This window comes from Cavia porcellus, unplaced genomic scaffold (assembly GCF_034190915.1).
Source record: "Cavia porcellus strain 051 isolate PalLab524CR breed Dunkin Hartley unplaced genomic scaffold, mCavPor4.1 scaffold_11, whole genome shotgun sequence".
In the NCBI taxonomy this organism is placed as follows: domain Eukaryota; kingdom Metazoa; phylum Chordata; class Mammalia; order Rodentia; family Caviidae; genus Cavia; species Cavia porcellus.
The window spans coordinates 55,284,391-55,308,685 of NW_026947494.1; the positions used below are offsets into that span (position 1 = coordinate 55,284,391).

At 39.3% G+C, this 24,295-nt stretch overlaps 1 protein-coding gene across 6 annotated transcripts in view; it reads left to right on the top strand.

Annotated features, from left to right (window-relative positions):
- Positions 1 to 24,295, top strand: part of Mast4 (microtubule associated serine/threonine kinase family member 4) — a 541,638-nt gene that overhangs the window by 128,440 nt on the left and 388,903 nt on the right. For all 6 annotated transcript variants that reach the window (XM_063258271.1, XM_063258276.1, XM_063258273.1 and 3 more), the window contains exon 2: positions 19,957 to 20,110. In XM_063258271.1, the coding sequence (XP_063114341.1) occupies positions 19,957 to 20,110 (154 nt within the window). The remainder of the gene's footprint in view (positions 1 to 19,956; positions 20,111 to 24,295) is intronic.

Sequence of the window (24,295 nt, forward strand, 5' to 3'; positions counted from 1 at the left end):
AAAAACCCTGTCGTGCATACACCCTGTCCTACCACATGCATTCTTTAAGAGCATAGTTTTGGACTTAGTACCAGGAGGGAACGGAGAATAAGCAGTTCCTCGTGGAACTTGCTACAGCATAGGCATCTGTGAGGGAAGCAGACACATTCAGCCATGAATTTCCATTGAGTGCCCACCCTTGATCCTTAGTGCCTCAGTACACTTGTTGTTCAGTTACTTCTTGCTCATGCTTATTGTCTTCTGGTGCTTGGCTAGGGCCCTTCTTGGTGCTGTTCTTATCTGGGACAGACTGAAGGGACAGCCCCTGTGTGGAGCAAGCAGTCCCCAAAGCAGAGATGGAGGAGTGCCCCGCAAGGTCTCTCACTAGAGTTAAGCACTTTAGCCTGGGAAAGAACACATCACTGTTGCTCAAATTCACTGGTCAGACCTTGTCTTCTGGTAATAAGAGGGCTATCATGAGCTCAGGAGGTGGAGCACCCTAAATACTATAGTCATTTTCACTCCACAGGATACTGACTGTATCTCTCTGTGCGAGGTACTCTTCTAGCCTTTGGGGACTTTCACGAAACAACACTGACTCAAGTGTCTACCTTTGTTAAGTTTATATTTGAATGGGGGAGGGAGACAATAAGCAAAAAAGTAAAATTCATGGTGTTTTAGATGTTAGGATCCACGGAGGGGAATAAATCAGGAGGGAGTAAAGCATGGGCTCACATGTGCATGCATGCACGTGTGAGTGTTAATGTGTGTGTGCGCGTGTGTGTGGTGGAGATATACCCTGCTATAGAAGTACTATCTAGGAGCTAGAGTAGGAGCTCGTGGTGTCCTCTTTGGTTTTGAAAATGCCATGTACTTGGGTTTGCCTTTTGACTATTTGTGGCAAATACTTATGCTGGTCCTAGGTTCTGTGCGTCTAACTTATTTGACCTTTTACTTCTAACTTGACTGCCACATTTGCTGATTAGATTCTGGCTCTGAGACATGGTAACTACCTAAGATTTTGAAACATAAGAATCCTTAAAGGTTTTAGGTAGATTACATCTGTCTTTGAAAGCAGTTATTGAACTCTTGAATTATTGATAATGTTCATTGTCACCTTCCTGTAGTTATTTGTCTCTCTTTTTGCTTCAGTTAGCTACAGTGATGAAGAGGGCCTGGTTATCAAATAGAATATGCTGTCACTTAATTGCATTTGTGTGATTAGTGTAATAGTCATTTCTAATTCTCAAGGGTGACTTTCCTGTTTTTTCCGATATTTTTAGAACGGGGGAAATGGCACATATTTACGTATGGTATATTCATTTCACATTCTAGTGAAATATCATTTATGTAACCCAAAATGTAAAATTATCTTGTACTTCCCAAGAGATATTCCTGACTTTCCCACCTCCTTCCTCAGAAGACACCCAGCTGTTCAGCCTCATCTTTTTTCAGCCCTGGGAATAGCATTTTGCTTAGTTTCCTTGACCTCTGGGGTAGGAATTTTTGGGGGAAGAAGAAGAGATGAGCAACACTGGTTTGTCTCAGTCGCAAAAGAATGCCATCAAAAGAATGCTGGTCCCCTTCCTAACCCTTTGCCAAGGAGTTGTTCTGTGTGGTCATCATCCCTCATTCCTGGGGGATGGACAGAGGTACTGTGTTTTGACGTGTGGGTTTTTTTTTTTTTTAAGAGAAAAAAGCAAAACAGAAAAAAGGGTAGAAATAATATAGAACTTCAAAAAAACTAAAAATGACTAGTCAAAAAAAACAGTAAGAAATCACTAGTTGATAAATTATGTATTATATTAGAAATAGTTGTTCAAGTTGCAAAATCAAAGCATAAAAAATAGACAATCAAACAATGACAGTAGAAACTATTCTATCTGATGAACTAACAAAAACTTAGTAGTATGGTTATCAATCTTGCACACTTAAACATACATACAGTTATATCCTTTAGAGCACTTTCTGTCAATATCTATTACAATATCTATTTTACATGTGTGTTTGGTTTTAAATCACTTTCTCATGGCTGGGACAAATACCTGACCTTTGTAACTTAAAGTAGGAGATGCTTATTTTATTTGCTAATTAACTGGTTCCAAGGAAGAATTGGCATAGTGAAAGGGTGTGTGCCCCCTTGAGCTGCCTGTAGCCAGACCCCACCTCCTAATAGCAAGTCAGCTATGACCATGGATGGCCTAATCTACAGTCAAGGATAACACACTGTGATCCAATCACCTTCTAAAAGCCCAACTCTTAAACATGAGGCTTTCGAGGGACATTCTAGATCTCAATCAATTTTACCTCAGTAATGTATTTCTTAACTCCTTAGGGAAATTATAATCTTTTAAATATCTCCAATATAAATATATAAATAGATGTTTATAATAATATATAATAAATAATAAGTATATAAATAGATGTTTATTATATATTCTTAGTATATACTAAGTACAGACTGCATCAACCTTTCTGCTGAGCCTTGGCGGTCACAGATAAGCAAGTAAACTTCAGAGGGGTCAGCAACATATTAACCAAGAATGGGATTATAGTTTTCCTTGGCAAATACTAAAAGAGGAATTAATGCAGCATTTTGCACATTCTTTTCTACTGGGAATCGTATGTTATTTTCCATCACTCTTGCCACTTTCTGTATCCCATTAGTGAAGATGAGATTTAAGAAGTTTTGCTTCTTGCTCTCTGACATATGTTTCTATGGAACTTTATTGTGAATGGTTTTTAGCTTTCTTACTGTTACGATATGGAGGGCTCTGTCGGGAATTAATTCACATGCCTGTCTGGGGAATGTCTGAAGAAATCGTGAAAAGCCACCAACACTCTTCACTGGCTGAAGGTTGCCAGAGCTCTGGGAAGAACTAATGTGTAGGTGGTTGGCTGGTTGCTTCGGGTCTAATTGCTCAGGCCCTGGACGCTTCTGACTGGTTGTGAGGAAGCATTAGAGGCTGTGCAGACTTTTAAAGGAACTGTCTGGAGGGGAGGAGGGTGGAAGGCATCTGAGAGCACATTCTGAGGTAGGTACCATTAGGAAGTTGCTGTGACTTTTGGCTCAGAGAATTGCATGATAAAATTGATCTTGAGAAACATAGTGTATTAGTTGGCACTGTTTCCCAAATTTAACTAGTGCCTGACTCCTCAAGCAGTTCCTGCGTTATGGATGTAGAAATCCAAATGGAAGATGCTGTGTGTTTCCACCTTGATGTCCTCATTCTGTGCCATCTGCTAAAAAATGAAGTTTGCAGTGTGCTTACGTCAGTCAGTGTGTGGCTCATAGGAGGCGTGCCACAAGCATGAGTTCTCATTCCTCTCGCAGGCCATTCATTTCTTTGCATCAGGGATCTTCTGAATCTGCATCATGGTAGGAGACTTAGGAAGCCTATACAATGTTAGGGTGGAGGTGGCAGAAAAGTTCAGAAAAAATTTGGTCAAAAAAATAAAGTGGAAAATGCAGCCTGCCCAGTGGAGCTGCTGCCAGCTGTGGCCCACACCAACTGGGATGGGGACAACAGTGACTTAAAATCGCTGGTGTGTGGCTGGGTGACAACACTGGTCCTGCCTGCATGAACAGAGACTAGAAACAGTACAGAAAGAGCCTGAGTCTTATCGCTAGCTCCGCGTCTCTGTTTATATTGGTAATAGCTGTGGTGCCTTGGCCAAATCACTTTGGCCTTTGAAGCCTCAGTTTTCATTTTCCTGAACTGTGAAATGGGCATGACACGAATGCCACGTTACAGAGTCATTTTAAAGATAAGATGTGACAGGCAATGTACTTAGAATGGTGCCTGGCCTGGTCAGGGGGCAGGTGACAGCTGGAGCTTTGAGACCATGAAGAAAGAGATTTGTAAGCACCTTTACTTGCTTTTACTCAGACATTCTGAACTCACTTCAGGGCTATAAAACTTGTTCCTTTGGGCTGGAAGTCTCTTTCTCCTGTGTAGCTCATTCTTTCCTTCCTTAGGACTATTCAAATGTCCTCCTTTCTGAAAAGCCTTTTCTCATCACTAGTACTGAAGAGCAGCCTTCATTTTCTGTTCTTCCACACTCTCCTTCTAGTTCAGTCTTTTATTACCACCTGAAAAAAAGATTTTGTTTTTGTCACTGTTGTCTCCACAATAGCCAGACTACAGTTGGTGCGTGATAGGTGCTCAGCCAATTTACTGAGTAAATCAGGCACCTGCAAACTCGTTCTGTAGAGGACCAGGTAGTAAATATTTTAGGCTTTGTGGGCTCTCTGATCTCTGTGGCAGATGCTACACTCTGCTGTTAGTCGATATGTGTCCCCAGTATATAAAGGAATGAGTGTGCTTGTGATCCGTGAAGTTGTATTTGGTGCACAGGCTGCAGCTGGCCAATGTCTGGGGTATTAGTGCACAGTTAACATCAGGAATAGACACGAGTGGCTGTTGTGGCTCGAGAGTGGTGGGAGTAGAGCTTCTGGGCAGTGGGTAGGGTAATTGTCATTTAGGGAGAAAAAATATAGAATTGGAGGCCAGAGGAGTCCACAGCCCTGATGAGGGCAGCTGCTGTGCCGGCCCTGACAATATAGGTAGGTGGGGAGCTGTGGACTTCCTAGCCAGACCAGTTGCATGGGCAGGACCTGCTCAGTCAGAGATGTTTCTTCCATGTTGTGAACTGATTTTGCTAATCATAAATACGTGGTTGAGGAAGTAATTGCTTCAAATCTCTGAACAAGAAGAGTAAACCTAATTGATCCAAGTTCTGATTTAAAAAATATGCTTTAAAATTTTTAGTTGATACACAATAATTGTAAATATTTATGGAGCACAGTGTGGGCTTTAATACATGTGTACAGAATATAATGATGAGACCAGGGAAAACTGGTATATCCATCATCTCAGACATTTACCATTTCTTTGACATTGAAAATCCTCTCTACTGTCTACTATATTTTGAAATACACAATTAACCGTCCAGTGTCGGTAATTGTGGTGCCATAGAACACTGGAAGTTATTCCTCCTACCAGTGGCACCTTTGTATGCATTAGCCATCCCCTCTCCATCCTCCCTCCCTCCTCTGTACCTCGCTCAACCTTCTATGTTGAGGATTTTCTGTACCAGAGCCCAGCATTTATGGAGAGGAAGCCCATACTTCCATAGGGCAGTACTCTGCTCTCAGGGAGATTCAGGACTCAAATCTGAACCTTTCCCCTTCGTGTGTTGATTGACTCCAACCTTTAGATCTGCATGTGTCCAGCAGAGTCCTCCAACAGTGTGGTGCAGGCAGAATAGGCAGTACAGACCTGGGGCCCGGAAATGGAGCTGGATCAGAGGCTCACTGCAGTGCAACTTTCTTGGTTCACCTGCCCTATCTATTTTCAGACTCTGCTAGAAGTCATTATATTCATGCTTCCTGAGGTAGGACCTGTTGGTGCTGTGGCCTGTCAGATTATTCCTTATGGTTTGTGTGCATTGGTGGCTATTTGCATTTGTCCTGTAGGGGACAGGAATTAAATCTTTACTCTCATTGGCTAAGACCAGCTGTCATTTTAATAATAGGTCTAGAATTATTGTTTATACATGGTTAAAAAAACAAAGAAAAGGAATCTGATAAAATTCTCAAAGCTCTCCAGGGCTGTTCTGCTGCATTGGTCTTGGTTGTGTAAGACTTGCCAGTCCTTGGAAGCTGCTCTGAGGGGTCCAGGGACTCTTGCCGGTGAATCGCTTTTTCTCTGTTTTCACCACACGTTGCTTCTGGTGAATATTTCTTTTAGCAGAGTTATAAGCTTGTGCCCAGAGGCAAAAACCTTTTCCTGTCCGGATTGCAGGTGGATGTCAGGAACATTTTGATTTACCCCATACTCTTGGAACTTAGAACAGGATTTTCTCCTGGCAGGTGGAGGGATGAGTCCCATTTGGAGCCTGATCTTTTCATGATGAATAAATGTATGTGAGGAAGTTTGCACAATGGTTGGTCAGTGAATCAGGATTTCAGAAGATGTCATTGTTGTCTTCATCTTCAGCCTGATGAAGACATCATCATTCTTGTACACTTGTTTTTTAATATGCTTATAACTTGTGAAGAGGCAGAGATGAAAATAAGTTGAGATGGATTGTTTAGCTATTGATTGTCCTCTTTTCTGCTTTATTCTTTCCTTCGCTTAACTTCTCCCCTCCTCCCTTTTTCTTATACACCTTTCTGTCATATTCTCCTTGTCCCCCAGTTCTCCAGTGCATCTTCCCCTGGGACTTGGCAGTCTAGGCTTAGCCTTGACTCTTGGGACCCGGAAGTCCAGGTGGTGAGGGGTAATGTGATCCAGCTCTGGGATGGTATAAACTGTGCAGAGGAAAGCTGGTTATCAGTGCCATTAACCAAAGATGTAAAAGGAGCTCTAGTTGAGGTGCCCTAGCAGGGACAGGAGGACACCTAGGAGCACATTGGGCAGGGGCTGGAGGCATGAAGGCCAGACACTGTAGTGGAGTCCAGTCCCCAGCAGGCTTGTGTTTCAGGGGCAAATATCAGTGTGGGTGCAAGGCAGCCCCAGGCATTGAGCACAGGAACGGTGGTAGAGGAATTGGGAAGCAAGGGTCTGGCCCAGGGAAGCAAGGTGGAGAGCCGGGTGGGAACTTGGCTGGACAGAAACCAGGACAGATCTGATGCTACACCAGGGAGCGACTCACGCACGACCTGTGACTTTTAAAATTTATGATTGTGGAATATAATTACAGATTTCATAGTAAATGTTATCTATCAATTAAGTCGATATTTTTTCCAAGGGAGAAGTTTGATCTTTGGTTCTCCAATGGCCACAGTAAGAGCCAAAGAGGTGAGAAGGTGACCTTGGGAGACACTGGAGCCTGGGAACAAGCAAGACATTATATTTTACAAACAATTCTTTTTTTCCCCCCAAGTTTTCATGTCAGGACCAAATTTACTTTTTAATATAATTAAGTTTATTGGTAGAATTTAGGTATATGCAGTGATCACATTCTTCATAAGGAATTTGCACCTGTACATGACTTACCTTAATTTGTCTTTTTTTCCCTCCAATCCCCTTCCCCTCTCTTCAACCCTTCTTCCCTTCCTTATTTACAAAGTTTTGTTTCCATTTTGTCCTCCTTTTCTCACCCCCCATTCTCTCTTTTTTTTTGAAAAATTTCTTCTCATTTCACAATATCTACTGTATAATTTAGTTCTTACTGATACTTTCAGTTCCTTACACCAGAGAGACAATGCCTTATCTACACATTTATTCAATTTATTTCACTCGAGAGCATGGTCTCAAGGTCCATTCATTTAGCAGTGTCTCAAGTTGATGGCTGAATGGTACTCCATTATATTAACAACAACAACAAACCACATCATTTTTATCCATTCACTGATTGATGGGCTTTTGGTTTATATATCACTGTAGTATGATGCTTTTAATTCTTTTAGAAAGATACCAAGAAAGGGAATAGCTGGGTTGAATGGGACCTGTAGTCTTAGTTTTTTGAGGAATCTCCACACTGATTTCCACAGTGGTTGTACCAGTCTACACTCCCCCCAACAACGGAGAAGGGTTCCTTTTCCCATACAGTACCTCCAGCATTTGTGATCAGTTGATTTATTGATGATAGCCATTCTTTCTGGAGTGAGATGAAATCTAAGTGTTGTTTTAATTTACATTTCATGAATGACCAGTGATGTTGAAGCAGTCCTTTCTTATGGAGCATTTTCTGCTCTTTTTCTGTTTCGGTCCCTCAGTTCTTTGCTTCTCTTTCTTCTCCATTCCTTTCATGTTTTCTGTTTACCTTCCTCTCCTCAGTTTTTTCCCCCTCCTCACTTTATGGAGAAATAAAGCTGGTAAAAGTGGTTCTGAGGGAATAGCACACCCCATCCCAGCACCATTTCACCATCTGACTAATTTGCCACTTTCTCTGTAGTTGTCTTTCTGTCTTTCCCGCTTGGCTCTATTTTTATCAGGTAAGGCCTCTAAGCCAGGAGAATTTGTGACTCTTGATTGGTGAAAGCATTAGTTTGTGTCTTGGGTCAGAGTTCAGTCTGCAACTGCTGTCCACACCAACTTGCTTTCCCTTCATGTGAAATCATGAAATGAATGTGAATTTATGGTCTCAAGCCAGATACAGCACTTGAACATTATTTTACTTTGGATTTTTTTTCAGACTGTTGTATAAAGTTTATCTTTAGCTCTGATAGAAGTTGCAATAATTGATTTTTTTGTTGTCGTTATATGGTTCTGACGATATGAACAAGGCTAAGAAAGGGTTGGGAGGATGGAAGAGAATAAGCAGTTGAGTGCCTTCTAGGTACCAGATATTATGCTAGGTGCTTTATAGCGACTGTAAATATTCTGTGAGGAGGATATAGTTATTTGGATTTTACAGATGAAATACAGGTTGAATACAGTCCTGGTTGAAAGTGTGCCTCAGACCACAGTGTTTCTGCAGGATACAGGATGCAATGTGCTGCTGGCTCTTTGAGCACATGTCGTGGGTGCAGCTGGTGGCTGCAGAAAGACAGATGTTTGGGACCTTAGAGGCCTTGTGATGTGTGATGCTGATGGGGTGGAAGGGACACTGTCATATCTCTCCTTCCCTGAGAACATGGGAAATGGGATTGAAAAGCCACAAGTCAGAAGCAGGATTAGCTATGTTCATACCCTATTTTCTGTTCCCTGTTCTGGACTGCCTTCTAGATTGTGAAGGGGATCATATTCTCTGTGAGTCAAGGCATTAGTAATACTCGTATTGTTTATGACAGTAAAAAAAAAAAAAAAACAAATTAGCCAGGTGCTGGAATAGGGCTGCTCGAAGCCCCATCATCCTTTGACCCTAATTATAGTCCAGTATCTGGCTGTTCACAAAATCTGATCTTGAATAAAAGTGTCTACAGATCAGTGTCTACAGTGTATCTTTCCTTAGCACACTGTATACTCTGTAAGAGACATATGTTTGGAAAAGTATTTTAGAGCACCTCTAGATTGATAAAGTGTCTATGAATAGAAAACCATTGGGAGTCATCCAAGGTGAAACAGAGTGATTACTATTTGGGGCTGGCAGGAAGCAAAGTGGGTATGTGAACACAGACCAATAGTCAGTGGATAATAGATCCAGAAGTTTGAATTCTTGTCTGGATTTGTCCACCAGTATCATTGCAAACTTGAATAGTTGACTTGTTTGGGTCTAAGATTCCAGTGAAACCAGGAAACTAGACTACAGATGATTTTTAAGTCCTTTCTGGTGCTAATGCTTTGTGATTCTGTATTTCTGACTGAAAGAAATTTAGGTAGGCCACTGATTAGGATTACGTTGGACCATTTGGCTTGGTTGATACCATAATGTAAAAACTCAATCGTCTGCCAGGCATGGTGGTGCATGCCTATAACCTTAGTACTTAAAAAGCTAAAGTAAGAGGATTGCTATGAGTTCAAGGCCAACCTGGGCTACATAGTGAGTTCAGTACCAGCCTGACTTACGTATGGGGACTCAACCTTAAAAATCAAAAAACAACAACAAAAATACCTCAGTCACCTCTTGGAATCTTCCCAGACTTGAGTGGTAAGGGGAAGCTAAGTTTAGCTTTCTGGGCTGCATGTGCTACACTAACTACTGTGAGCTCTTATCTGGGGATGATTTGGAAAATGAAAGGAACACAGACTCTGGAGTTAGTAATCTTGAACTTCATTCTTGAGGTACTGCCTACTGAGCTGAAAGTTTTGAATGATTAACTTTTCTTCATTTGTTTCTTTAAGGTAGAATGGGAATAATACCACTTTCTAGCTGGAAATTTATTCTTTCAGAAGGGCAAGTGGGCACATAATGTCATGATTTTGTGGTAGCATATGGGAATTTTCCACTGTGGCTTTAAACAGAAGGAAGATAACTGCAGAGGAGTGCTTGCTTTTCCTGCTTACTAACTATGGTCAGAATCTTTAGTTATGTTGCCGATGGGGATGGGATGGTATCAGGGGAATTTAATGACTTCAGATAAGTAAACAACTTCAGGCATAGATTAGATCCTTAAATAAAGGTCAGAGAAACATCTAGAATATTAAAGTGACAGGAAAGCAGGTGATAAATATGCAAAGTCAAATTAGTATATTTCCTGTGTTTTCTCTAGTGTCATGGTTCCTAAATCAAACTTTGAGAAATGATTCTTATGAAAACTATACATACAAATACCCTGTTCTTTTAACTATAAAATAATATTAGCTCTGTTTTTTACGACTTTCAGCAATTGAACTTCTTCTTTAATGTACATATTATAGTCAGTTGTAATTAAGTGCCTGCTGCATTTAATTGCTGTGTGATAAGATTATATTTCTGGTAGACTGTGTGTGTGCAAATGTGTGTGTGTGCGCACTTGTATATGTGTGTGTTTTCAGAGCAAAGGAATTGACTTTCTTGAAGCTGACAGACAAAAGTTAGACAGTGATAGCAAAGTTCTAATTTACATATTTCTCTCAGAAGGAAAGAAAGAAAATCAATTCTGGTGATACAGCTCTATTTAGGTGAATGCCATTGTAGTTTAGTTTAATAACATATTTTGGGGATGTGTATGAAACACATTTAATATTGCTAATTGAAGTTTATGATTCCAAGAATTAATTACAGAACCAAAGGTAGAAAATAATATTGGAATCTAGGACAGTTTCAATATATTCTATTAATACATTATTTTTCAAAACATGGTCATTATTGAGAAAGCAAATTATAATAAACAGTTAACATCTTTAGATAAATTAGTGTTGCTCAGGAAAGTGTTGGTTTGCCACCTCTTGTTGACAGGAACAATTTTTGCTAAAATTCGATCCATACTGTTGCTCCATCCACTTTCTTATTCTCAAAAGGTGTTAAGATAACCTGCAAGAGCACATACCTCAGCAAGGGGTATAATTTAAAAATAGGTGGAGACAGAAGGGCAGTTAAGTATAGAGCAAGGCTTCTGTCACTGTTGGTGCTGTTGACGTTTGGGGCTGGGTACTTCCTTTTGTGAGGGGATGCCCTGCACATGGTAGGGCATTTCACAGCATCCCTGGCCTCTAGTGAGTAGATAACAGTATACTTCCTCCAAGGTGTGACCCAAAAATGGCTCCATTGCCAACATCCCTCTGGTTTAGAGGGATGCCACTGGTTTAGAGGATGCAATGAGAGCTAGACTAAAACAGAATAGCAAAGGGGAAATTGAAGTCTGATTGAGATGAGTCATGCCATACTTCCTGGAGAAGGGCTACCTGCTTTGGGGTTCATGGATTTCTAGGGTCTGAGAGAAGTATGACTAGGTATGTGGTCCACAGGCTCCCAGGATCACAAAGCACAGCCCAGCAGTGACACCATTAGTTCTAGTGAAGAGAACTGAAAAGTTCTTCCGCAGGTGCCTCTCTTTCTACTTTGAATGAAGTTCCTGGCAGGAAGGGAATCTTGTCTGTTTATTGCTGTTTTGCCCACTGCTGTGCTCAGAGTAATACCTGGCACAGCTGCCTAATAAATATTCATAAAAGAGATGGGACTTGACAAGTTAGATACAGTGTGTTACAGGCCCTTCCTCACATGTTTATAGAAAAAAGTATCTGGATTTATAGGGCCATTTATTACAGTATAATTAAATGGAAACACACATTCTGGGTGGCATAATCCAAAATGAATGTCAGTGAAATCCATAAATGGGCTCCACATCAGTGTGGTCCAGGATTGTCATTCTTGATGATCTGACTCAAGTCTATAGTTAGATTTTAAGATGCTGGGAAAGGGGCACTACACATTCTTCAGGCAGGGCAGAGAATAACCACTGTTTCTTGTTTTTCTAGAGCACAGAAATGAGTGCCTGAGAGGCACTACTTGGAGGGGCTGATGCATAGACAGGACATCCTTTGCCAGGCAGCAGATTTTAAAAAGGGCAACTCCAGCAAGTCAGGAGGATGGATGGGGATGGTGATCAGCAGTGCTTTGGGTTGTCCAGTCCTTACTATGCCAGCCCTCTCAATGTACCCTCTGATAGGTTCTGCTAGCTTGGGGTTTAGCTACATCCTCCCAACTTGGTACCAGATGCAGAGAAACAACTTACCTCGCCAAGAGTAACTTCTGCTTCCTCCTCCTAGTTCCAGAGATAAACCTTCCGCTCCCTTTTTGCGCATGCGCAGAGCCCTCTCCAATCCCAAGACTCCACAACCACCCAAGCCTCCTCTCCCAGCTCCCAGTAAATCTTTCTGTCTCCTGATTTACACAGGCAGTTGCTTCTTCAAAACAGTGGTTAATATATCACTACCCACCTCCCAAACTCTTTCCCCAGCCAAAACTGATAAAATTAGTGCCACTTCTTTGTTCTGTTTGAGAGCCTTTGTACCCAGCTGCCCCGTGAGCTCTCCCATGCCCGCATTAAAGGCCTCCTCCTCTGTCTTCTTACTGCTCTCATTTTCTCTGCACGGCTTCAGATTGAGTGCCCCAAAATACTCAGTCACCCTCTCGCTCATCCTTACTGCCTCTGAGGGTTGTACTTCAGGCAGAAATATCTTGCCAAAGGCCTGGCATTGGGATTCTGTCCCTGACCATTCGTAGATGGAGTAGGCTTCTCACCACTTATGTTCTGCTTTATGCCAAAATGTGGCTGAGGACACACATGAAGTTGGCTATTCTTCCTTAGGAAGTTTCTGCTCCAGAATGTATTCATTTGGACTGATGTAATTATGTAGCAGGGTTTTTTTTTTCTTTTTTCTTTTTTGCCCTGTTTTGTTTTGTCTTTCTGAGACAGGGTCTCAATATGCAGTTCAGTCTGGCCTTGAACCCATTTTGTAGCCCAAGCTGGCTTCCAGCTCACAGTCCTCCTGCCTTGGCTTCCTGAGTGCTGCGATTACAGGTATACATCGTCATGCCTGGATTATATAGCAGTTTTAAACAAATTCCCACAATAACTATAAAAACAGAAATCAAAGGCGGACATGGTGACATACACCCCTATAATCCCAGCACTCTGGAAGCTGAGACAGGAGGATTGTTGTGAGTTTGAGACCAGTTTGGGCTACAAAGTGAGCTCATAACCAGCCTGAAATTCATAGTGGGGCCCTGTCTGAAAAAGAAAAAGACAAAAACCAAAATAAAACAACAAAACCAGAAACCCAAAACATCAATAAAATTGCAGTCAGTTTCTGTGAGACCACAATATTGTGACGAACACAAAGAGATATGTGCTTGGAAAATGAAAGGCATGACTTTGTACATGGAAATGTTAGTACTGACACAGTGCACTTACCATGTGCCCAGTGCTTTTAGAAGTGTTTTACACATTTGAATGCTATCAGTCCTCACAGTCACCTCAGGAGAGGGATGCTATTGTTAATAACATTTTGGAGATGAGCAAATAGGCACAGGAAGAGTTAAATATCCACCACCATGGAATTAGTATGAATTGGATGACTATCTTAACTACAGAATTCTGTTCTATCAAAATTTAAAATATTGATTGTAGGCTTTGTATTAAAAATAAAGTCCAATCTGAAATACAATAAAGTCACTTCAAGTTGCCAGATTGATTATTGGGTGGCAGAAATGGGAGAAAGCACACACGCTTAATTAAGATGACATATATGGTCATGCAGTTTTATAATTCATATATTTTCATATTTTTGGTTGTTTGGAATATTTAATATCATGACACAGAATAACTGAACAATGTCCTTCCTCATAACCTGTGTTCCTAGTCTCTCTCTCTCTTTAAAGTGTAAAAACATTACCAGCAAGCCCTATTATGTATGCCAGTGACAGTGGTGATCCCTTTGAACTGATGAACTTTGCCCTTAGGGCACGTGCATTCTGGATGGGTCTTTAAAATGCATGTGTCACATCTTGAGAATGAATGCACAATTACAGAAAAGAGGAATGGGGCTAGGGAAGGTTGTATTGATGAACGCAAGTGAATATGCTAGTAGGGATGCAGTTAAAAGATCGGATAATTCATTATTTAGGAATCACCTTCAGGGTAGCCCTGTTCAAAAATTAGCATATTAGTTTAGAATTAAAAAAAGACTCTTTGAAAATATGCCATTGGCCATAACCTAAGGGTCTTTTCCATACATGAGGTGTTGAATTTTGTCACAGTACCAGAGATTCATTTTAGCATTCACCTTGAGTACCATTTAATATAATTTCTAATTTTCAACAGTAAAAGCTGTTTATGGCATGAGTTTTCCTTTTTTTCCAGTTGCCACATTTTAACTAAACACTAGAGATTTGCAATTCATTTGTCCTTTCTACAAATATTACAGGCTGTGTTTTATGTAGTGAGTACTGTTCTAGGATGGAACTTTGGACAAAACAGACTGGTGCATAATTTTTGTAACATATATTTTAGTAAAGGAAGACTAGCAAGAAAAAATACAAAAGGTCCTGTATGTAATATGGCAATAGAGGTCATAAAGAAAAACGAGAGAATAAAGTTACACATTTTATATAGGTAATTGCTGAGAGCTTCCTGCACAGAGTACATTTGGATAGCCTTGGAAGACAGACAGGTATGAGAGCCAGTACCTACAATGTCTTTTGGGAGAGAAAGGAATAAAGGTAAGGACCTGTGTGGAAAGTTGCTTGTACATTTGAGGTCTTGCAAGAGATCAAGGTAAATCAAATAGAATGGTGTATGCTGGGGTCAGAAAATTTGGAATAGAGGTAGACTACTTTTTCTTTTTCTGGGCAGAAAAGCCATGGGAAGACCAGCACAGGAGTTAGAACATCTGGTTTGCATTTTGGAAGGGTCACTAGCTGCTGTCCTGATACCAGCATAAAAACAGTGAGACCTATTGAGAAGCCATAGAGAGATCACAAAGACAGAAACAAGGTGATAACAGTAGTAATGGTGACATTATAGGCTACTTAAATGCACTTTGAAAGGTGAGCTGTGGAATGAGAAAGAGAAGTTAAAAACTATAAGGATAAAAAGGATGTGGTATTTTTATACAACAGAATATTATTCAGCTATACCAAAAGATGATCTTGAGGCTTTTATAGATGAATGAAGGCAACTTGAGACTATCCTCATAAGTGAAATAAGACTCATATTTGTAAATATCACATTGTCTCTCTAGTGTAAAAAATAATAAAAACTGAAGGAGTATTAAGATCCAAAGTGTATAATAGATATTATAAATATGAAAGGGAAGGAACGTGCTCTAAAGGTTATAACTGTATGTATGTTTAAGTGTGTAAGTTAGATGACCATATTACTAAGTTTTTGTTGGATCATTGAACAGAATGGTTTGCACTCTCATTGTTTGATTGTCCACTTTTTAAGCTTTGATTTTGTAACTTGAACAACTATTCCTAAGATGACAATATATAATTTATTAATTATTGATTTCTTAGTGTTAATTTTTTTGATATTCTGTATTCTATCCTTTTTTCTGTTTTGCTTTTTTTCTTTAAATAAAAAAGAATAACTGTAAGATTTTGAACCAGGAGACTTCTATTCATATGATCATTGTTAATGTTTAGAAACTAGGAATTAGAGAAATGCACTTGAGCATGACAGTCTGGAAATTAGTGCCTGAGAAATTAGTTAAGGCTGAAAGTTTGATGTTCAGATGGTGTGGGTGTAGTGTGTGATGGTGCGCCTTTTAGTGGTGGATAAATGGGATTATTTGGGAATGTGTCCATAGAAAAAGAAATGCAACTGGACATAGTGGTGGATGCCTAGACAACTTGATGAGACCCTGTCTCAAAATAAAAAGGGGTGCAAATGTAGCTTGGTACATGGCCCTATAATTCAATCTCTAGTACAAGGAAAGAAATGAAGGAAGGGAAAGAGAGAAAGAGAGACAGATAGGGAGACAGAGTGACTTGTGGTCCATGGAGACAGTGATGATGAAGGTGATGGCAGAGACATCAAAAGATCCAACCTCATCAAAGATTTGCCTTCACTTTGAGTTCATCTTTCTTGATGGCCGCAGTTGTATGTAAGCATGGTGATTTTTTCTGTCTTCCGCACTTGGTAATTTATAACACAAGCAAACAATAGGTAGGAGTGACAAATACAGAAAACATTCTGTTATATGAATTACACAAAATTAGCAGTTCTGGAGAATTTATAATTTAGGAAAGTTTTCTCTAAATCTGCATCAGATTTACCTTTGTTACGCACTTCCTGTCTGGAATGCTCTTGTTACCCGTGATAGGCTGCTAGCACGAGCAGTGCCTGACGCTCACACGTCATGGTGTGCTCACCCCTATTTGCTTCACCCCTATTTGTTACGACAATGGGCAAATGCTCTTTTTCAAAGTGTTCTTGGGCTCAATTTGGAACTAAAGGATTTTTCAAAAATTAATATGAGTTTTCACACAAACCCAGTGGCTAGGAATCAATATTTGCTGTTGATGAATTACACAAGGACATTTTTATGGAGAATCCTTAGTGGCCGGCAGCATGCTAGGGCACAAGAGAATGAGCCCACTGTCACTTTCAGCAGGGATGTTCCAAGTGTTTGAATCAAGTGGAACAAACCCAAGCGTGGATGCCCTAGGCACCAGTGAAAGTTTCAAGGCACCTCTATCTTTAAGCTCTTTGTAGTATGAAGATTGGGTTTAGGGAAGTTAGAAAATATTAAGCTGAAATCACTTAGAGGATAATGACCACCATGACACATTTGATATGTACTGTAAGCTGTTGGGTGTGATGGAGTGTTTTTAAAGGGATCATGAGTGTTGAAATCAGGATAAAAAATGGAAAATAGATTTCAGGGCTGTGATGAACTATTTTGAAAAGCTGTGATGAATTATAAAAAGAATACTAAAGCACTGACAGCACTGCAAATGTGGACAAATGATACATTTAGAGAGAGCCCTATTGGGAGCGTGAATTGATAAGAAGAAGGAAATGGGGTCTTACAGCATGGTACTGTGCTGATAGATTTTTCTACTCATACTGTGTTTGAAACATTTGCTACTCTCGCAGTTTTCTGCCTGAATTTTCCTAGATTTAAAATAATACTTCCCTTTTGAAGTTATGTTTCTGATTAAAAGTCTTGGCTTAGGGATTGATAGTTTGTGGATGGGCATATGTACATATATATATATATATATATATATATATATATATATATGATAGAAAAGTTCTCTCTTATTTTTCCTATTCTTTGTTTTTTAGTTTGTTTCATGTCTTTTATGCTTTGTTGAAATATGTGAGGAAATCACACACTTCTTACTTAGGGGTTATCTCCTTTCTTCTACTTATTTTTTTCCACCGTCTGTTAATTTGTGATATAACACTCTTCCCCAGAGTAATTAATTATAATTCTGCAAGCTGAATGAAAAATAAGTAGCAGAAGCCAGTGAACCTGAAACAATAAATATTTGTATTTTATGCAGCTGCCACTAGTAATTAAGAGAGTACAACTAAGTAGAAGAGACATTAACTTGCTTTATCGCTTGGACGGGAGGTCATCCATCTATTCATGGTGCATTTACTAGAACTAGGAGCTCTTATGGGAGCACTTGGTTGAATGTCTATGGCACATTGCCACCTTGTGGCTGCAACTTTTCTGTGTAATGGAAAAGAGCAACTTACAAAGTCTACATTAATTTTTCCTAGTTTTTGTACTTGACCTTGATCATGACAAATTTGAGACACCTTATACAAATGCTTAGAATACAAGATAGGTGAATTTAAGAGAAAATGCATGTTCTTAGAAGAGGTATACTAATGTGTTTATACTAATGTGTTAAGAATCTATGTCGTCTATAAGTTGTACTCATAATGTGTGTGCTTGTGCATTTGTGTGTGGAGAGAAGGAGAGAAAGCAAAAGCAATGGGGCTAAAAGTTCACAGTTTGTCATTGGAAAACAGAATAGAGGAGCTTGTTGTACAACTTATATCACTTTTCCTCAGTTCTGACTTTTCTTCTGAAAAACTTCAAAGAAAAATAAGTGGCAAGCAAAAATTGGCAGTAAGGACACAAAACAGAGCCAAGGAAGACGAAAGAGAGCATAACCTCTACACTGTGTGGTGGTCTGACTGCAGTTGGACCACGGTTTGGGTTTTGTGTCTTCTGGTAGCTAATGTGGAACTGTTCAGGTTTCCCTGGCTGCAGTTCACTGTCTGTAAGATTTAAGGGCACAATGTATGAGGAGGGACAGAATCCCTCCTTGGAGGCCCAGGAGATGCTGATATAAGCCTCTCCATAGATACCTCCTGGTGAGGTACATCTCCTCATTGGTTCTTCTGATGATCTGGCTTGGATCCTGGAGTGGACAAAAAGCTAGTTTTTCAAGGGCTTCTCACTAAAGCACCAACTGCCACTGAAACACAGCAGAGTCCTGAGTTCCAGGGTTTTGAAATGGCACTTTCTAAAAAAAAGCTTAAAAAAAAATGGGGCTGGGGATTTAGCTCAGTGGTATAAGCGCCTGCCTTGCAAGCGCACAGTCGTGAGTTCAATCCCTGGTACCAATAAAAAAAAAAAAAAAAAAAAGAAATGGCACTTTCTGAGAAGTGCTTGAAATGCAGCTGTTGAGTGTCGCTAATGAATACCAGTGGCTTTAAAGGAAAGCTGACATTTTGAAGCAGCAGAGCTAATGAGGGCTGTTCTATCTCAGTTAACTTGGAAGAGGTTAAAGGCAGGGTCAGATTTCTTTTAAAGCAACAATTTTAACAGTGCTGCAGCTCACAGAGAAATGATGATGACGTACTCCTTGAATTTCTTCTTCCCATAAATATATTTGGTAAGGACTGGGGTCATAGCGCAGTGGCATAGCACCTGCCTAGCAAGTGTGAGGTTCTGAGTTCAATTCTCCATGCCAAAAAAAAAATTATATACATATGTATAACTATATATATAATTATACATATATACATATATTTATATATAATGTAGCTAATATGTTTTAATGTATATTTAATATATATTTTAGTATATATAAATGTTAAATATATATATATATATATATATATATATATATTTGATAGTGTTAATCTGAAAAAAAATTCAGAAGCCAAAATTCAAATAGCCATTTCTTTTCCTGTGACAACAACAAATATCAAATGTCTCCTAAAATGCCAGGCTTTGGGCATTGCTACCTATTTTTGAATTTCTACAAAATTGGTCCTTTTCTGGGACAGCTAAAATTTCCATAAATATCTCTTTATTTGTCCTTAATGATCTGAGCAAATGTATATGCGCGTGAATTTTTTTTGTCCTTAATAATTATCTAGACACGTACATATGTATATATACTTCCTTGGAGGCAAACATTTAGATGGTATGGACCCCTGTAAGAGTGAAAAGGTTTCTAAAAAAAAAAGATTGAATCAATGCTTTCTTATAAAAGCAGAGCAGATCTTGAGATAAGTGTTGTGATACAAGAGATTCTTGTGTAGAAATCTCTCTCTTGAAATGACTTTAGTTTTTCAGATTCTTGTGACAGGTTTTCTTTTTAAAAACCATAAGGTGATGTAGGGATGTATTGATTTGCGTTAAGGACAGTGGTGCCTAGAAGTTTTTCTCTTGCACATATATTGAGAGCAATAAGTGAATTTTAAAAGAAAAGTAAAGAAGTGGTTTCTTGCTTCTCTCTAGAATATATTTTTCCATGGAGGCAGGGAACCATGGTCCACAAAAAGATATTTCATATAGTGACCAGTGACACTTGCATATGTAACTGAGTCAAAACTTTCATGAAACAATACTTTTTATTTCTTCATTGGACCTCAATGATTTCTATTTTCTTGCATTAGAAGATGCAATATCACAACCTGCTAAAATTGATTGCATGACCTGGTGTTGGATTGTAACCTGCATTCAAAATCTTTTTATTGAGATTTTTCAGTAAGCAAGATTGTTGGAAGATTGGAAGATACTGCTGTGAAATCCTAAAATTTTCAAGCTAGCCAAGTTTCAAGCAGGGTTGGGAGAAAGGGATTAGAGAAGGAAAAGGCAGGCTGAGAGCTGAGTGACTGGTGTTTTTTCTGGGTTGCCGTGGGCATCTCAGCAAATGACCACACTATTCTTTTCTCTGCAGCTTGACCACATACTGTCTCCTCCACCTATGCCATTTCGGAAATGCAGCAACCCAGATGTGGCTTCTGGGTCTGGAAAGTCACTGAAGTATAAAAGGCCGCTGAGCGAGGATGGGAAGCAGCTGCGGAGGGGGAGCCTGGGAGGAGCCCTGACAGGTGAGCTGTGGGTATCCCGGGTCTGAGGAAGACTCATGTTTCTCCGACAGGTATATGGATTCTGAAGAGCCTTGGTGTTAACATCGTCCCACAGACCCTTTGCTAAAGTTTCATATTACAAAAAGCAGTTACATTGAAGGTTTTCTTGGTAACCTTTAGTGAAATATAATTTACATACATTACACGGTCCCCATTTTGCATATACATATGTATGAGTGTGAGCATCATGAACAGAATATGAGGAAATGAACTTGTATAGAGAAAAGGTTTGTTTTGGCTCATTACTTTAGAGATTTCAGCCCACGGCCACTTGGCCCTGTTGGTCTGGGCCTCTAATGAGGCAGCACCTCGTGATGTAGGGAGTGGAGGAGCTGAGGTACCACTGTCTCCTTCAAGAGCACTTGCCCAGTGATGAGAAGACCTCCCACTGTGTCCCATCTCTTAAGGGATTCACTGCATCTGATAACACCACAGCGGGTACTAAGCCTTTTAGCCCATGAACCTTTGGTCAACAATTAACATCCAAACTGTGGCAACTAGGTAATGTAGAACATCTTTTCATGTGCTTATTGGACATCAGTATACCTACTTTTGTGATGTATCTGTTCAAATCTTTTTAAAGTTTTCAATTTAGGCACAGAAAGACAAATACTACATGTTATTTATTATGATAAAAACTTGTATGTGTGAAAGCTAATAAAAAAAATGGGTCTTATAAAAGCAGAACATAAAGTAATAGTTACCAGAGCCTGAAAGGGGGTGACAAGAAAATGGTTGATGGGTACCAGGGAACAGTTGGCTAGGAAGAATAACTCCTTATGTCTTACAGCATAGTGGAATAGCTGTAGTTGACAGCTATTAAGTGAATATTTCAAAATAGCTGTCAGAGAAGATTGTGAATTCTCCCAACAAAAAGGAATGATCAATGTCTCAGGTGATGGATGTGCCAGTTGCCCTGATCCAGTCAATGCACATTGTATACCTACATTGAAATTTCATACCGAAGCTCATAAATATTTACAATTATTATCTGTCAATTAAAAACACACATATTTCTCTCTCTCTTTTCTTTCTTTCTTTCTTTCTTTCTTTCGTTCGTTCGTTCGTTCGTTCATTCGTTTTTTGAGGCAGGGTTTTGCTATTTAGTTCAGATTGGCCTGGATTCACTATATAGCCCAGACTGGTTATCTGGCAAAATGGCAGTACTTCACTGAGTGTAAGAACCATCTGTACTTTGCTGAGTATAGGGCACATGTTTTCACTGGGGTCTTGCTGATGTTGCTCAAATGCTAGGACATTGCTTTGCATTCCTTTTGTGGAAGCAGACTGATTGCTTTTTAAATTGAGAGAGGCTTACAAGTAGTCCAGCCATATTTAATTGATAAGGAAATGAAATCTTAAAGGTAAAGGTCCTTTGTTTATTCATTTTCCTTAGTAAATGTACTTTGTTTAAACTTTTTTCACAAACAGTAGGGGCAGTAATTGTTCTCCTCATTTTTGCTAGTGTAGTTTATTGAAAAGTTTAAGGATACAAGAGTATAGCTCTTGATATATGATCTAAAACATAAAATTTGGCCTTTAGCTTTATTTTTAAAATAAGTAGCTAGTCCTGATTCCCGTTTCTTAATTACAGAAGTTTCAGAAGTTCTATCATTATAGGGTTAGATTACTGTCAGTTATTTGTGGTAATTAAGTCTCCAGTCAGATACTTTTCTGAATGTTTAACAGTCCTTAAAAGAGCATTTTAAAAACTCCAATAAATACCAGTTTGTTTTGAAAACAGTTCTTGAGAATTGTATAGGAAAGTGAAAAAACAATTCTAATCAGCTCTCTAGATACTTAAGGTTTAAATGAAGAAGCATATACAAAGCAGTTAGCTCATCAATAGGCAAATGTTAATATTATGTGCACAGGTAATTGTATTTGAGTGATTTGATACTGATGGAGTGGTAGGCTCATGAAAGTCAGGGTGGTGCCCTTATTGAATCTATGTGTTTGTGTCACATAGGGACAAGTATTGGAGCACAGAGAAGAGAGAGCCTCATCCCTGATCTTAAAAAATTAGTTTTCACTAGTTTTAGGTAACTGTCATAAACACATGTGTGCTCACCTTGGAACATTACCTGTTGCTGAATCTAAATTAAGTCAAACTGCCTTTGCTATCGGAGCCTGTGGCTGACTTAATTGTTAAAGACCAACCATTTCTCCAAGCTTAACTGTGCTTAACTTATCATTGGCAGTGGTCTACCTTGCTTTAAACCCAGGTTTAATTCATAGTTTGAAAATTTGGCCATCCAATTATCCTTGATAAGATTCACTAAACTTTGAGAAAGATCTGTGATCTATTTATTTATCCTATTAATAATGCCCACAAGTATTAAAAGCTTATTATGTGGCAGGCACTACTTTTAGGGAATTGTATGTGTATTGAGTTATTTAATTCTTGGTGCCTGGGAGGGAATCACACATTCCCATCTTACACATGAGGCCCCTGAGATATAGCCAGGCTGACCAACCTAAACAAGGCCATGGAGCTTATAAACAACAGAGCCAGGACTGATCCTGAACTGTGACTCAAAGGCCATGCCTACAACTATGATACTCTTAGTGTAGTAGGTACCCAGTAGGTTTTAAATAAACTCTAATTTCAATCAGGTTTAATTAGAATGAATCCTAGGTGGGAAACTCTTTGCTCAGTTGGAATCTAGGGCTGACTATATTTGTAGGGCTCCCAGTCCCTGAATTGTAAAAGTAAATTAAAATGAAGCAATTAATATATGGTAAAAACCTTACAATTTGCACGTTCTTTAAACCAGCAATTCTGCTTCTGAGGATTTATCATAAGGAAATAGTCACAAATATGTGTAGGGCATTATCTCCAGTAATATTTAACACAGTACCATTTATAATAATTAAAATCGCCTACTTAAACATCTGGCAAAAGAATATCAATTAAACATTGAGGAATGCACAGAAAATAGAAAACAATTGTAAACATCAAAATCACAGTAAGGGCCTATATAAGTATTTTTCAATATCAAAAGTGACTCAATATTTATCATGCAATTTCTTTTTCTCTTTCTTTCTTTTTTTCTTTCTTTCTTTCTTTCTTTCTTTTGGGTGGGTACTGGGGATCAAACTCATGACCTTGCACTTGCCAAATTTCATTGTTGGATGGTCTTATAGCTTTGTAAGACTCTCTGTAATTGTAATTAAATAATTGTATATTTGACAAAGAGTAGGAAAACATCTGCTGTCTACTAAAGAATTTTCCCAACCTGGCATGATGGTCGCATAGGTTCCTTTAACATACAGCTATGTGAAGGATGCTATGGCCTTTTACATATCCTACAAGTCATTCCATACGGCAAGTTTTGATGATATTCTCTCTTATATTCTCTTTCTTTATCTCTCTTGCATTTCATGATAGACCAGCCAGTGACAACAATGATATATATCCTCAAAACTGTCAGTGATGGACAGACAGCCTTATCCTTGTTCACCTTGCTAAAGGTCACGTGGGGAATGAGCTCGTCTTGACTCCACTGAGCTTGATCCCATGATGCACTTGGGTCCTGATCTGTGCTGTGTGCCCCTTCCCTGTCTTCCTTCCTTTTCACCCCCAACCCGCTATCCTGGTTGTGGAGATTGAATCCAGAGCCTCATGCATGCTAAGCTAGTGGTCTAGACTGAGTTACATCTCTTTCTTAGACCAGCAGCTAACCAAGGTATCATGTTCTCGTAAGAGGCAGAAGATCACAGGCAAATCCATCTACACAGACACACTTCAGGCCTCTTTAGGTATTATGTCAGCCAGCTCTCTACTGGTGAAAGCAAACCACGTAATCAAGTCCAGATTCTGTGGGTGGGAGCACACTCCATCTCCTGTGACACATTAGCTATGATGCAGCAATATAAGCTACTGGAATGAAGAAAAGAAATGAGATCAATACTTCAGTCAATAATAGTTAGCTTTCCTGTCTTTTAAAAAAGTAATCTTTCACAATAAAAATACTTTTACCTATTTTTAATTATTAAACTATGTGACCAATATAGACACTTTAGAAAATACAGAGCATTATAAAGGAAAAAAGCCAAAATCCATACTTTTACCCAAATTGGAATTGATGATATCTGTGATTGACATTTTCCTAGTTTTAAATCATGAAGAGTATTAGGCTAAGT